The sequence below is a fragment of the Hyalella azteca genome, unplaced genomic scaffold (assembly GCF_000764305.2).
Source record: "Hyalella azteca isolate HAZT.00-mixed unplaced genomic scaffold, Hazt_2.0.2 contig2316, whole genome shotgun sequence".
In the NCBI taxonomy this organism is placed as follows: Eukaryota; Metazoa; Arthropoda; class Malacostraca; order Amphipoda; family Hyalellidae; genus Hyalella; species Hyalella azteca.
The window spans coordinates 246,451-260,854 of NW_025932596.1; the positions used below are offsets into that span (position 1 = coordinate 246,451).

The following is a 14,404-nucleotide window of genomic DNA, read 5'->3' on the forward strand; positions in this document are numbered from 1 at the left end:
TAAATAAAAAAGTTTTTTTACACCAAAACAGTTCCCTTAAAGGCCAGTGACATTACTGCCAATTGAAAAAAGTTTGGACCATTCCATTATTTAAGAGAAATTGACTTGTAAAAATTTCTTGATGCATGGTTTTTGTAACTTGTAGCATTAGTCTAAAAATTCAAGTGAATCTAACCAATTTCATCCATTCCTGCATCATTTTCTCAATATCTTCAGTAATAAATAAGGACAGCTAATATTTACCTGAGGTTTTTTAAAAATTACCCATGAAATTAACCTATTTACTTGCAATTTTTAGAAAATTCTGCCCCATGGTGGAATGCTAGGAAATGGTTGGTCATTTAGATCCACCAGGCTAACCAGAGTGCTCCAGCACTACTCACTTGAGGGGCAGAGGGGGAGTAGGACAGCCCTGCGCTCCAATACAAGTTGGCCAGCAGCTGCGGTAGCTCACATTAGAGCATGCGCTTGTCCCGCTCCTATTGTAGTTGAACAAGGGTGCTGCCAATGCTGCTGGCCCACTTGTATTGGAGCATGTGGCTGTCCTGCTATTTTTTGCCACTGCGCTCCTCAATTACATAGGTACATGTTGATTTAGATGGCATTTAGAATGCTGCCATGTTCTGCCTAGTGTTACAAATTGAAGCATTCATGCTAGTATGGATTTTCTACTTATTGCTGAAATCTTGCCGGCCTTATATAACCAGTTTTTCTTATGTGTCAAATTTTGCAACCAAATTGTACACTTTTGTCAACTATTAGATGGGACTAGGGAAACTTCAGAAACAGACTTCAGAGAGTAGAAGAGACTAGAGACTTCAGAAATAAGTAGAAAAATTACAACCCTGATCATGTCTCAGAAGGTAGATACATTCCATGCCAGCATTCTTATGCCATTTTCTTATTTTTTTACACAAAAAAATTAAAGAAGGATAATTGGAATGGGTGCAATTGTTCATAATAACAAGTGATTGTCTCTTTCAAGGGTGGCTTCAACCTGAAATTTTAGGCTGAAATTTTCAAAAATTGTAGGTAAAAAAGATGGTTTTAGGGGTGATTTTCAAACATTGCTTGTAAAAATGTGCCATTGTTATTGAATTTTACTTGGGTAAAAGTAAAAACAATTGGTTGATATTTGAAAAGCATGGGTACAAATGTGGCATTTTTTCTCAATGTAATCATATGAATAATGCAAGGGTCACAGTAGCAGATAAAATCATCTCTAAGGATGGGCATTTTTGGATCATTCATGATTGGCTTCTGCTTGATTTTCCAGTTTGATAAAAATGTTAGTAAGGCTTTAGTTCCAGCTCAAAATAGTATTTTCCAATCAAAGCATTTTGATTGGGGCAACTTGCTGAAATGACATTAAAAATTGCCTTTAGGGTTAAAGTCACTGTTAATTTGATTTTAAGGTTCAATTTCCAAAATGTAACCTCAATCGTTGAAGTGATGCTTCAAAATAAATATATAATCTTAATTTTTAAATTAATTAATAATGTTAATCAATGCTGAAAGGTTCTTCATGCTTCACACACTTATTAGCTAATGTGCAAGTCCCAACCTCACCCTACCCCTTAGACTTGAGTCTAGACCTAGGTTGATTGGGGGATGTTATTTTATTGGACTTTATTGGATTTGTATTGTTTTTACTAATAGTACCTTATAAGTTAAGTACCTATGTAATGAATCGTTTCTCTCCCAGATGCTGATAGTGTGAAAATATGCTCACCAAGTTTGAAACCAAGAGTGCAAGGGTGAAAGGCCTATCCTTCCACACCAAAAGACCATGGATATTGGTGAGGTGAGTGTCAAAAATTGGTCAGTCTAATCGTATTTCTTAAGTTAATGCCCAAAAGTTATCATTCTCATCTCCATTGATGTCAGTAGAGTTGAAATTTAAGGGACACAGAGATTTGTGAGTTAATCCATTTACAGTTGTTTCTTTCTCTATATGTATATACCAGGTATGTCTAAGATTATTATTATATAGGCATTTTGTATGATTGATGTTTTGAGGCAATTTGTGTAAACCTGTCCAAATTCATTCTCTCATTTTTTTTTGTGTCGATGCTGTGGGGGAAAAAAGTTAATTTTATTGCATTCGTTTTACTACAATTATTTTTTTTTGCTGATGGTGGAACCTCTTTATTCAAGCTCTCCATAGAGCATTTGTTTTTCCCCCTATGATAAATTTATTTTATTTATTCAATTCAGTAGGTATCTACATATGTTTTGAAGAAAAGAAGTGTAAATTAGGCAGAAGATATATTATAAATTCCCAAATCTGATTCCTGTGATGAACTGTAACTCCAGGATTAATTTTTCTCTACAACATCTATACCTATCTAGAAACAATTTCTTTCAAGTGTCGGCTTAGCAGCTATTTTTGACAACTTTAATTGAACGTTTGTTTAAGGAAGACCTCTAGGTCTTTTTACCATCAAAGAGGGTAAATACATTTTCATTCTTCTAACAAGATATCGTTTTTGGACCAGATGAGTTTATGTCTCAATAACGAAAGCTTTATTTTGGGAATGAAACCTTCAAAAGTTTGTAATTTTTATTGCAAATATTACTCGGAAGCGAACTCAAGCGATCGGAGCGTGATGCATGCAAAATAATTTTACTGTACATTAACAAGGAGAATAAATTGCTCGTCAAGGCTTATTATTGAAATTACATTACACGGTGGCTTTATTCGCTCGCGAGAATGCTTTTTCGATGAGAAATTTCCTCTCGTCTCGTCATGTTAATAGAAATAAGTGCAAATCTAATCGAGCAAAGGATGATAAGTGCGTCATGTATACATTAATGATACCTAGAGTCGAGCAAGGTAAGCTGATGAACTAAAGATGCGCTTATGATGTAATAATATGATGCTCTCGTCTGCTTCTGCGGAGGTCGATCAGCTGTTACGTCTTGCTATGGTGGGGAATCTACGAGCGTTCCTTCGTGATGCCTGGGGATCTGAAGTTTCTTCTGCTGCGGTGGCATCTTGTGCAGCCGCTGGCGTTTCTTCTTCTGTTTCTGCATTTGTTGTTCCTTCTTCTGTTTCTGACTTTGGTGTCCTTGCGTTGTTAAATCGCGACCGGCGCTCAGCCAGCGATAGACGCCCTGCTGGCTTCTGCGATTCTTCTGTCTCAGCAGCTCGCACCTGCGCTGGAGTTTCATCAGCAGCCGAAGCTTCTTGGTTCGCTGCGGTGGTCTTAGTCCTACTTGGTCCTAGCCTCGCGTTCCTTAAGCGATTCAATCCCTTAGCGGGACCAGCAGCAGCTTCCGTTTCACCTGTGCTAGGAGCAGCGGTAGTTTGTCCACCTGCGTTACCATTTCTTGGGGGAAGCGAGAAGCGGGCTCTGAGTTTCTTGTTTCCCGGCGCCGCAGTCGTCCCCGCTTCCGTCTCTTCCGTGCCCTTCTGTGCCTCCTGGTTCTGCTCCTCCTTGACCTCCTTCTTCTCCGGCTCGGGCTCAGCTGCAGATGGCGCCTCCTCCTTTGTGGTGGTTGAAGAAGGGCTACCCGCCGCCACGCCGGGTTGGCTACGCCGTAGGGCCAGACGGTGTGGACTCACCCGTCTGGCGGTCCCGGCGGTGGGTTTGTTCTCTACCGCCTCGTCGGGCTCGACGACGACGGTTGCGTCGTCGGATTGTTGGGGTTTGGCTGGTTGGGGTTCGCGGGTGGGCTGTCGGGAGGGCCGTCGTTTGTCCTCACTGGCTAAGGCGGGCCACAATGCACAGAAAAAGATAATCGTTAGCAGCCTTTCAAGTTGAATTTTCATCGAAAAAAATTCAATCATTTCATTCAAATAGTTATTCAGAACCGCCCGAAGTTTTTCTCTCCATTTCTGTTGTAAAATCGTCGAGTAAATGTTATATGTATCTGAAATTCAGTCTCTTCATGCAGTACCTACCAGACGCGTACCGACCGTAGATGGTACGCTCTGAAGATCGCTTTAAGGCTGAACTCTACAGGCACTAAGTGAAACATTATCTCTCATTCCTAGAATTGCAATTTATGGTATAAAAATCACCCCGTATTCTTATTCGTTTGTCGCCATAGGCGACCCGAACTTACAGTAGTTAATTGACCTGAAACCTCCCTTCTATTATTTATGCATCTCCTTGAATTTGTTGTTATTTTTGTCGTATTCATGGGTGGTTTTAATTATGGGAAATTTTATAGCCATTGATACGCCGTTAGTGTTATCGACTTGTGTCTTGTTACACAGAAGATCGTCACTTATGTACAAAAGCGTATACTGTACGAACGGAAGAAAATTCAGTAAGTGTAGAATTCCTGAGACCTCACCTGTTGTGGTGGTCGTGGTTGTGGGTGTAGAGGTTGTAGTGCTTGTAGAAGTTGTGGTTGTAGAAGTTGGTGTAGAAGGTGTAGCTTCACCGGCAGCCTCTGCATCAGTGGGAGCTTCCTCCGCAGTGGACTTGCCTTCTGGGTCTGTGGGCGTGTGTTTCTTCTCCTGCAACCTGGCCTCGAGCTCTGCCTTCAGACTTGGTTCCTCTTGAAACAAGTCCAGAATCGTAATTTTCTTTACCTCTGGACTTGTAAGCTGGCAGTCCACTGCTGGATGCAGGAGGAACGTCAAGAGAAGCAGCAGGGCGCTGCCGGCACACAACTGGAAATTTGAACAAAATTAATTATTACGTTTCTAGATATTAGAAGATGGACTTGCTATTGAATTGTACCTGTTATCAAATCTCGCGGTTGTCGCATTTTATGCAAATTTATTCAAGAGGTTGTGACATCTTTAATTCCCGATAGTTCTGAAGGTCCAACTGGAATAGGAAAATATAGATGGAACTAAAAGGCGAATGAGGCATATTATTCAATTAGAAAAATATACGAAATGCAACGCAAAGGATCGTTCTGGTGTCCGCTAGTAGCTAGTGTGTAGTAGAGCATATATAAATACCGTACTTTCGATCGCTGAAGCCATTGCATTGCTTTGGTATATGCAATTATTGGTTTGAGGGAATTTATACACATTTCCACAAACTACAGTCGCATTGCACAATTAAATAGGTAAAATGCCTGTTCTGTAGTTAACGGGACTATTTTCAACTTTGAATAAATACTACATACACTTATTCACAGTATTAAAGACAATACTAGTACGTTTTGAAGAAAAATGGCATTTTTTCTCTCGGTGTCAATTTTACCGTCTAATTTGCACTCAGTTGCTTGAGAAACATTCTACATGAAGTACACTGGAACACAAAATATCGCAAAACTACAATTTTTCGCAAATTATTAAGCAACGTCCTTATGGAACGGCTCAATTTTTTCCGTCGCAGAAAAGGTCACGTACAAGCATGGTGTCAGAAACTCTATGTATATAGTATTGTATTTTTTGTCTACCAGAACTGAACGCGCGCGAGTCGTGATCTGTGCCAGCGGTCTTACTGCAGCCTATTGTTTTTACTTGGTCTCCAGGTCCTGCAAACGCGCGCTTATGCAACACAGCACTTGCTGTCATAGCTCGCCTTGCTGCAAGTTGGGGCCTCTGCTTCAATCAAGGGCCCTTGTCTGAATTCAGGACCCTATGCACAATTCGGTCCTTATTGCAAGTGGAAGCCTTTGCTTCAATCGAGGGCCCTTGCTTGAACTCAGGACTCGAGCTCCTGGTCGCAAATTCGCGTCGACAGCTTCATCCTAATGTAAAGGCTAGAATTTTTTCATGTGACTCTGCAGGAATCGCAAATCTTGGAGTTACATTTAACGCATTCCAACCTCATGTGTTTCTTAAATCTGGCTTGGCCCTGATATTTTCACCCTATGCTCAATTCGAGCACCATTCCTCCAGTTGAGGTCATTACACTAATTGGCCCCTTCTTTAGTTTGAGTCCCTCGCCTACAATTGACCCTTTCAATTCGGAATCCTTGCCTCAACTGGTAGCCCTTGACTAAATTGAAAGGCTATTGCCTCCGTTATGAGACCCTCGTTTTTACTATGTTGCTACTCTCGTTACTCCGTAATTTTTTTGGCTTAATCCATTGTTCAACATTGCTATTTTAAAGATAATTTTCTTTATCGTCAATTGCCTTACGCCGCATAAGTTTTTCTCCGCTATTTCCTGCATAATCGTTTTGACGATTATACGTTGCTTCCGCAACCCAGTGAACCACCTTGACATTTTCCACCGAGCTAACCGGTCTCAAGATTGTTCAGAGGACCTACCCTTCTCTCCTAACTTTCGAAAGTAGCTGCATATTGTGGCACTATTGCCGACATCTGAGCGCTCAAGGACTTGCCCTTTTAAACCTTTGCGACCTTTAAACCGTTCCACCATTTAAATCTTTCCGCCTTATAAACTTTTTTGCATTTCAAACCTTTTGCGCCTTATAAATACTTACGCATTTTAAATCTTTCCGCCTTTTAAATATTTCCACTTTTTAAACCTTTCCGCCTTTTAAACCTTTCCGCCTTTTAAACCTTTCCGCTCTTTAAAACCCTTTCCTCTCTCCATTTCTGAGGTGTCCCCTTACTTGAACTTTTTCGCATTTGAAACCTTTTGCGCCTTTTAAACCTCTCCGCCTTTTAAACCTATCCATCCTTTAAATCTCTCCGCCCTTTAAATCTCTCCGCCCTTTAAACCTTTATGCCATTTAAATCTTTCTGCCATTTAAACCTCTCCGCCTTATAAACCTCTCCGCCTTTTAAACCTCTCCGCCTTTTAAACCTCTCCGCCTTTTAAACCTCTCCGCCTTTTAAACCTCTCCGCCTCTTAAACCTCTCCGCCTTTTAAACCTCTCCGCCTTTTAAACCTCTCCGTCTTTTAAATCTCTCCGCCTTTTAAACCTCTCCGCCTTTTAAACCTCTCCGCCTCTTAAACCTCTCCGCCTTTTAAACCTCTCCGCCTTTTAAGCCTCTCCGCCTCTTAAACCTCTCCGCCTCTTAAACCTCTCCGCCTTATAAACCTCTCCGCCTTTTAAACCTCTCCGTCTTTTAAACCTCTCCGCCTTTTAAACCTCTCTGCCTTTTAAACCTTTCCTTTTTTTAAACCTCTCCGCCTTTTAAACCTCCCTGTCATTTAAACTTTTTCGCCTTTTAAATCTTTGCGCTCTTTAAATCCTTTACGCCTTATAAACTTTTGCCGTACGATTAGCCCGGGATAGGAACTTAATGATGCTTGTCCACGTTTGACCTGGCGATTGCGGCATTGCATGTGTAACGTGGCAACGATTTAACTCGGACAATACTATTACTATTATCAATTACATTATACGTATTTGATAAATTATTAATGAAACAATTACGTTTGGTGATTTATCAACTATCAATCAATCTTTCGTTATTTTCTTTCAGTGCAAATTATTTAATTTCATTAATCCCATCTTTTTTCCTTAAGACCTGTATTTTTTGTCTCTTATTGTAAGTGGTATTTGTGTTACAAATTTAGCATTACTTTTTTCATTCTTAAAGCTCGCTCGTGCATTGTTCATTGTTGATTTCATACATAATAAGGTCGCCAAGTGAAATGTCATGACTCCAATGATCCTCGTGACATCGATGGCATTTTGACCTCGTCGTCTCTCTTGCTTACGCGTTCGTCGTGACGGGCGCAATGCAACGTACCTGACAATTCCTTCGTTTTTCTCTATTATTCCTTTTTTGCAAGGTAAATTTTCTTTTGGTTGATTTCTAATGAAAATGTTTAAACAATTTTATCCAAGCGAATAAAATTACCAGCATTGTTGATGATGACTATTTTATCGGCTGGTAGTCTGGTCGATGTTATCTTAATCGAATGTCATTAATTTTTTTTCATTAAATTGTTCGATTATTTGAAGATACTTTCAAGTTTCGTTGTGTTTTTCTCGTATTGGAACGTTTTAGCTCGTCACTTTCACTTGAACGTAACTCGTGCGCGTCTCATCAACTTCCGTATCGCAATGCTTTCTGTTGTTTGTGATAGTAAAGTCGTGTGACTTTGGCCGTGACTCAGTCACCGAACGACTACTGACTGGGATTTGACGACTAATTTCTTGATTTTTACTTCATTTCAGATACTAAATGCTCTTTCGCAGTGCGTGCGTCTATTAGATATTCGAGTGTATTTAAAATAAATATCAATCGAAGTAGGTACTTGAAAAGCCATGCGCAAATAATCGAACTTAAATTATGTAATTGTAAAAAACCTTTTCCGATACCATTCTAAGAAATATTTATCTATTCTTTGGTTCATTATCATAATAAATGTAATTAAGTTATCAGATTCCTCAGAATTTTTCCAATTTTTTTCTGTTATCTCATCGAATCAATTTCACCGAAATGTAATTAAAAAAACTCTGATTTTGATCACTCACCAGTCGAGTCATGGCGAAGCGGGCTGTTAAGTGTACCGTCTCACTTGCCTCTCAGTGCTAGACTGAACTCGTGGCTCGACAATTGCTGGCTTTATATATGTAGTGGGGCTGGCGTGCGAGTCGAGCTTGTACTTTGAGGTCCATATGTCTTAGTGGTTGCCTACCCTTATGTCATTTGGCCTGCATCTCATTCCTTATTAAATCTGCAAACGTAATTAACATTTTGCTCTCTTATTTTTTCTTGTTTTTGGTTCTTAAGTTTAATTAACATTTGCTCAAATTTCAACGATGTTATTAAGAGTATCGTTCCTGAAATCTAGGTCGACATTAAAATAACAGTTTGGTCAATACTGCAAGTTCGTTGCTGGAATATTCACCCATCCCTTATTACATCAGTAATGCAACAGAGCCTTTAGAAGCTACAATTAAGTTCACGGTCTTCACAGTTGACTTGCATTGGCATCACATTAATTAAATTCAAAATTAATCGATGAATGCTTCGTAAAATTGCGTGCTGAAGACCGCGTTTCATTTATCTATTGAAATATCGCCTGCCTAAGCGTGTTTCTTCAACTTATCTCTTCAGATCAATTCACTTTTTTCTTTCTTGGCTTTAAAAAGGGTTCCACCTTGCATGAGAAACATGGCCGCCTTAATTATCTTGGTCCACGCGAACATTATTCACGCTTATACTTTCTCCGTGACTTTAAACCGAACTCGTTTATTGTCACAGAAGTTGTTATTCTGTCGACACCTATTTAATTAAAATGTCTACCTTGTAGCTCAAAAAATGTCATATGAAGTGATGTTCAATATAATCATTTGGCTGTGTAGAACGATAAATGAGTTAGTGCTTCTATATATATTTGCTGCATTCGTGTAGCGGATTAGTTTGAGCTTCAGAACCATGTATTCAGATACCTATAATGCCTGATATAATTAATCAGATCACTGTTATGGTAATGATTAGACATCACTATCACAGTCTCGCGTTATAAGGTTCTCTCTTCTCATGCTGTGCGCTTTAAATACATTATATATTCACTCCCAGGAATGAATGGGTCGTATGGTCCAAATAAGGACCCAATTTCTACACGTGGCACTGAAACGCCATTTGACTGGGTTACGATAGCCCACTCCATAGTGTTAAAAGTGCATCGCTATTTAGGCAAAGTCACACACATTTCTGTGAGTGAATGGAAGCTTGAGGCGATGCAGCTCCACGCATCCAGTTCTATCTGGCTATGTCGGAGCCACGGCTGCCGTGTCCCTTGGTTTCACTTTCGTGACTGAGCGTGCACTCAGAAAAAAGTTTCGTCTTGTCCAAATTGTGACACTTACGGCACGTATCGCTGCTACGCTCTTTTTTCCTGGGAAAAGAGTGGGTCAGGATTGCTGAGCAATAAGTGAATCGTTATTTGCACTTGAATTTTTCTGACTTGGCTGACTGCATTTCTATGTCTCACTAACCTATTATATTTTTAAATAAGTCGTTTTCATTTCTGGATCTGGGGTCGGAAATTGCTTTAGTACACGTAGCGTCCTATGTATACGTAGCGTTGCTGAGTTTAGATTGAAGAGCTGTCAGTGATTGGCTGACGGTGTACGAACTTGTACTATTTTTGATATTACGGCCCGCGATATGGAATTGAATGAATGTATCTTCGAAACACATAATTTTTTATAGTCTGTTCAATTGGTTTTATAGTAACCTAACTCGAGTACAGTCTATAATAAGACATAAATTAACGCATTCGGTAGTCGCGTGGTGATCCGGTGCGACAGGTTTTGGAGGCCATGCTGCGTAGACGAGGTTTAATTAAATGCTGTCGTTGTATAAAAAACTAAAACTTAATTATATTGTAATGTATATATAATGTATCACTATCATTCTCCTTAATCCGCAATTTTCTTTAGTTTAATTTAGTAATGCTACTAATCATAGAACAAATGAAATTATTTTTTGATAAAAAACCGCGAAATGAATCGCATATCCTGCTAAATGTTATTCTGTTACGTTATTGTTAATTTTTGATATCTTTTTTAATGACTGTATTTTATGAAGGCTGTATTCAGTGTAGAATTCGTTAAAAACTCAATTTAAGTCGATCCTTTGCAGGACAATTTTTTATTATTGTCCTGTGAATTTTTCTGTATCGTTATGTAACAATTGTCGACCACCCTAAAAAGTAGGATTTAATGTTGACGTTATTTAATGAGAAGTACCTGATACCGGAGAAATAACTTATAAATTTTGTGTTTCGTAATATATAAAGCCTCGCCCCTCAAGGATCACTCTTTTATCTTCATTGAAGTTCACGTGCAGCTTCCTAAAACAAGAAATTTGTTCGTATGTGGAATTTTCAATGGTGTAAATCTTTGATCTTAATGTTCTCTTTGGAAAAATTATATTCGGGCAAAAAGTGAAAACTACCGTAAGCATAGCTAAAGTTGCTTCTTGTTGCGGCCATGTTGGAAAGCCATTAGCTCGGTGAACAATTATTTCAAAAGCACAGTCATATTTCACGCTGTAGAGTGATGGTGAGACTCAAACATGTTTTGTTTGTGACTTGTTTTGCTCACAACCGAGGACTCCTGCACTCGCGTGAAATGCTAGAAAGGGAAAGTTTTTCCGGCTCTCGAACTTTTGGGTGGTCACGTAAAAGTAATCATGCTATAGCACCTCGGCCGAGACCTTCTCGTCAGGCATATGACGAGATTAATATGCTGATTAATTGAATGATTAATGTTGAATAAACGTTGTTTATACGATATCATCGCGTAATAAACGTTTTAACAAATTAACTCGTGATTAACGTTTTTCCCGACAAAATCAACTCATAATAAACTTTTTTAACAAAATTAACTCGTATTAAACGCTTTAACGAAATCAACTCGTAAAAAAATCAACTCGTAATAAACTTTTGTTCAGCAAAATACAACTCGTATTAATTTATTTTTTATTTTCAACAAAATCAGTTCGTAATAAACGTTTTAACGAAATCAACTCGTAATAAACGTTTCGCAGACATCAACTCGCGCAATAAAAGAGAGTAGTTAGTGTTCGAGTGGGCCGTGGGTATGAAACGTGTCTGAATTCGTATGCGGGTTACAAGAAATGTTTCGTTTTCGTGTTAAAGTAGTGAATATCAATCTCATTGATATGGGGGGTTCTACTATTACTTCTAAGGGATTATGAATTCAATTGTTCGAACAAAAACATGAGAGGTTAAAAACGGAAAAACTCGTATTTTTTCGATTACGGCATACATATAAACACAGAAAAATATATTTTTTTCTTATACGAGATAACATAAATTAGTTTCCAACACTGAATGGTTTTAATTTGTAAAATCCATTTTACTTCTGGAGGCAAGATTTTATTCCCATTGTATATATTGCTTTGTAATTAACGGCCATGCTTGCAGCGTTAGATCTGATGAAAATTTATCAAACTTTATTGCACGACTTATGCCGTCGAGCAAACTATTGTTGTTTTTCACTTTTTTTATTGCTTGCAACTGCACACTTATTTCTTTCAATGCTTGCAACTACTTGCTCATTATTTCATTGCTTGCTAATATGTCCTTTTTCTTTCATTGCTTGCAATTTCACAATTTATTTAATTCTAGGCACTGTACACTCATTTCCTTCATTCCTTGGCACTGCACATTCATTTCATTGCTTGTCACTACTCACTTATTTCTTTCATTGTTCTCTGGTTGATATTTGTGCTACGTAACCTTGATCTCAACACTACCGGCTATTGTAGGCTGCATGGCAACTTTTGTTCAGACTTCGGCTCCTATCACACTCTCAGTTGTGACTGAGTCAGTCATGTTCGTCAGAACAGTTAATCCTTTCATTTTATTCGATTTCCTTACTCTCCATTATCATATTTTTGGTGAGAATCTTGCTCGCTGTGTTTTTCGTATGGTATCTCGACTTATTCCCACTGAAGAATGCAGCTTTTTCTTTATAGTACTCAGACAACAAACGTGAATGAGCTTACCATCCACAATCCACATTGTACCAGTTCGCTCATACTATTTTCATTTATCATCTCTTGATCCTGAATCCAGTTACTATTGCATTTACCGTATTTGGTATACCTCGAAAAAATTTGCTCTTACCTTATTATGTGTACATAAAAAAAATTATATCTCCTTAACTGTACAACAAACCTAAGTAGCATACTTGAATTTGAAATTCCAATTAAAACTTATATGTGGAATTTATAACGCACCGAATCAAGTGTGAAGAGATGAGCATTAAAATAACAATGAATTAAATTTATCTCTAAGCTTACATGACACTCTTGCAAATTGTAAATTGGGGCTTCTTTATTTCCACTAAAATACCTGCTGATCTGTTTTGACCAATGGAATTCTCTATTGTTAACTCCGTGAATGATATCTTAAGAGTCTTTTACGATCGACCATGCACACATTGAACGAACTCCACCAAGCGTTGTTTAACGTGAATGCTAAAAGTCAAGCATTTGTCTCTTTATCATCGGGCAACCGCCGGCTTACAGAAACCTTGCTATTCTCAAGGCCTTCGCTGCCTACGGCTATCTACTTCAATTTATGAGAACAGCTTTTTAAAACTCCTCGCTCATGTGTCGCTAAGGACTGTTATGTGACGCCTTCACTCATAGAAATGAGTAAGATTTGTCCAAATAGCGATGCACTTCTTGCCCTTGTTTGGCCTTGTTTAGCCCGGCAAAATGAAGTATCAGTGCTACGTGAAGAAAGTGTGTCACTATTTGAACAAGATGACCAATTCATTTTTCTGAGTTTCTTAGAATAGGTACGTTTTTAATCTTACCTTCATGAGCGCGTGCTTCGAAACTAAACATTTCCTGGAAGAATATTACCTTTCCTCTTAGCCTGAGCACAGTGCCTGTGATGTATTTCGTAGAATTTCACTCAAGCTTCACCTTCATGGATTCAATGTATTAAGGTATCAGATTCATTCAAGATGACCTTTCACGCGAGTGTTCTTGTAATGCCGCGCGCAATCAGCCGAACTGTTGTTCGCTTGCACTTTCCTTTTCTTGCGAAGGTCAAAGAGGCTGCAGCTGTAATTTTTGCACAGCTTATACCTGCTGCCCAATCGCTGCGTGACCCTGACAGCCCTTATGCGTCTGCTCAGCGAACGCATTCAATAATTGCGACTATAAGAAGACGGCAGACGTAACCTCGGGGCATAATCCTGAGTACATGAAAACATTTAAACCGTCGTTAGCCCGCGCCCGCAGTTCTAAATTTCACTCGCCGGGCGTGGAACAAATATTTTTAATCATTGGTGAACGTATCACTAAGAAAAATTAATTATTGTCCATATAGTAACACACTTTCTCACCCACAGCAGCGAATGTAGCACCGATGTATCCGTTTGCCGGAACAAACTGGGTCAGAATGACCCGTTGCATGAGCGAAAAGTAGATCAATATTTCGACAAAGCCTCGCTCATTTCTCCTACTGTACGTACGATCCTTATTGTTCAACTAAGAAAGAGCGTAGAGAACCGTGTAATTGATATTGTATCAATGATTTTGATCAGTTATGTATGAGTATATCTGTAGTAAATTATTATTTTGTCTCGAAGTAGTTCGGCTAGCTTATATTGAAAATAAAATTTCCCGCAACTTCACTCGTTCTATGCTGCCTTTTTTTGCCCCGAAAAATAAGTCAATGTCTGGTTTGGCAACAGTTCCACAAATGCGACAATTATAAAAAAGCGGTTATTCGAGACTGCAATTTTTTAAGCAGCAAATGTGCAGTGCGTCCAGTGCTTCTGTGTGACAGTTCACTGATAACAGCACTGCACGCAAGGCCAATCATTCGCTCTTTTTACTTATACTTGTTTGCTTATATTATACATCATATGTAGTTATCTATTATGTCCTATGTATTTATTCACTCTGTTACCGTCGTAGATGTTGTGGATGCTTGTTCAATCGTTGTGCACACTCGTGTCCAAAAAGTTAACAATCGAGTTCCATTCATCGAATTTCTCGTCAATTTAATGTTATTGTAATTATTTATCCCGTATTTAGATTTATCGTAGACTGATTATA

At 38.8% G+C, this 14,404-nt stretch overlaps 2 protein-coding genes across 5 annotated transcripts in view; one reads left to right on the top strand and one right to left on the bottom strand.

Moving 5' to 3' along the window:
* Window positions 1–14,404, top strand: part of LOC108672042 (coatomer subunit alpha) — a 39,875-nt gene that overhangs the window by 2,801 nt on the left and 22,670 nt on the right. For all 4 annotated transcript variants that reach the window (XM_018159659.2, XM_018159657.2, XM_018159660.2 and 1 more), the window contains exon 2: window positions 1,706–1,804. In XM_018159659.2, coding sequence (XP_018015148.1) covers window positions 1,725–1,804 — 80 coding nt within the window. In that variant the 5' untranslated portion in view covers window positions 1,706–1,724. The remainder of the gene's footprint in view (window positions 1–1,705; window positions 1,805–14,404) is intronic.
* On the bottom strand, window positions 2,550–8,399 carry LOC108672044 (proteoglycan 4). Its single transcript, XM_018159662.2, has 3 exons — window positions 8,320–8,399; window positions 4,306–4,627; window positions 2,550–3,711 (listed from the first exon to the last, which is right to left on the bottom strand). The coding sequence occupies exons 1-3, from the start codon at window positions 8,329–8,331 to the stop codon at window positions 2,909–2,911; spliced, it is 1,137 nt and encodes a 378-aa protein (XP_018015151.1). The 5' UTR covers window positions 8,332–8,399; the 3' UTR covers window positions 2,550–2,908.

Excerpts from the sequence above, each read along its gene's own strand:
- LOC108672044 (XM_018159662.2), bottom strand. Across the intron at positions 3,712-4,305 it reads AACCACGACCACCACAACAG|CCAGTGAGGACAAACGACGG; the intron begins GTGAGGTCTCAG and ends GGCCCGCCTTAG.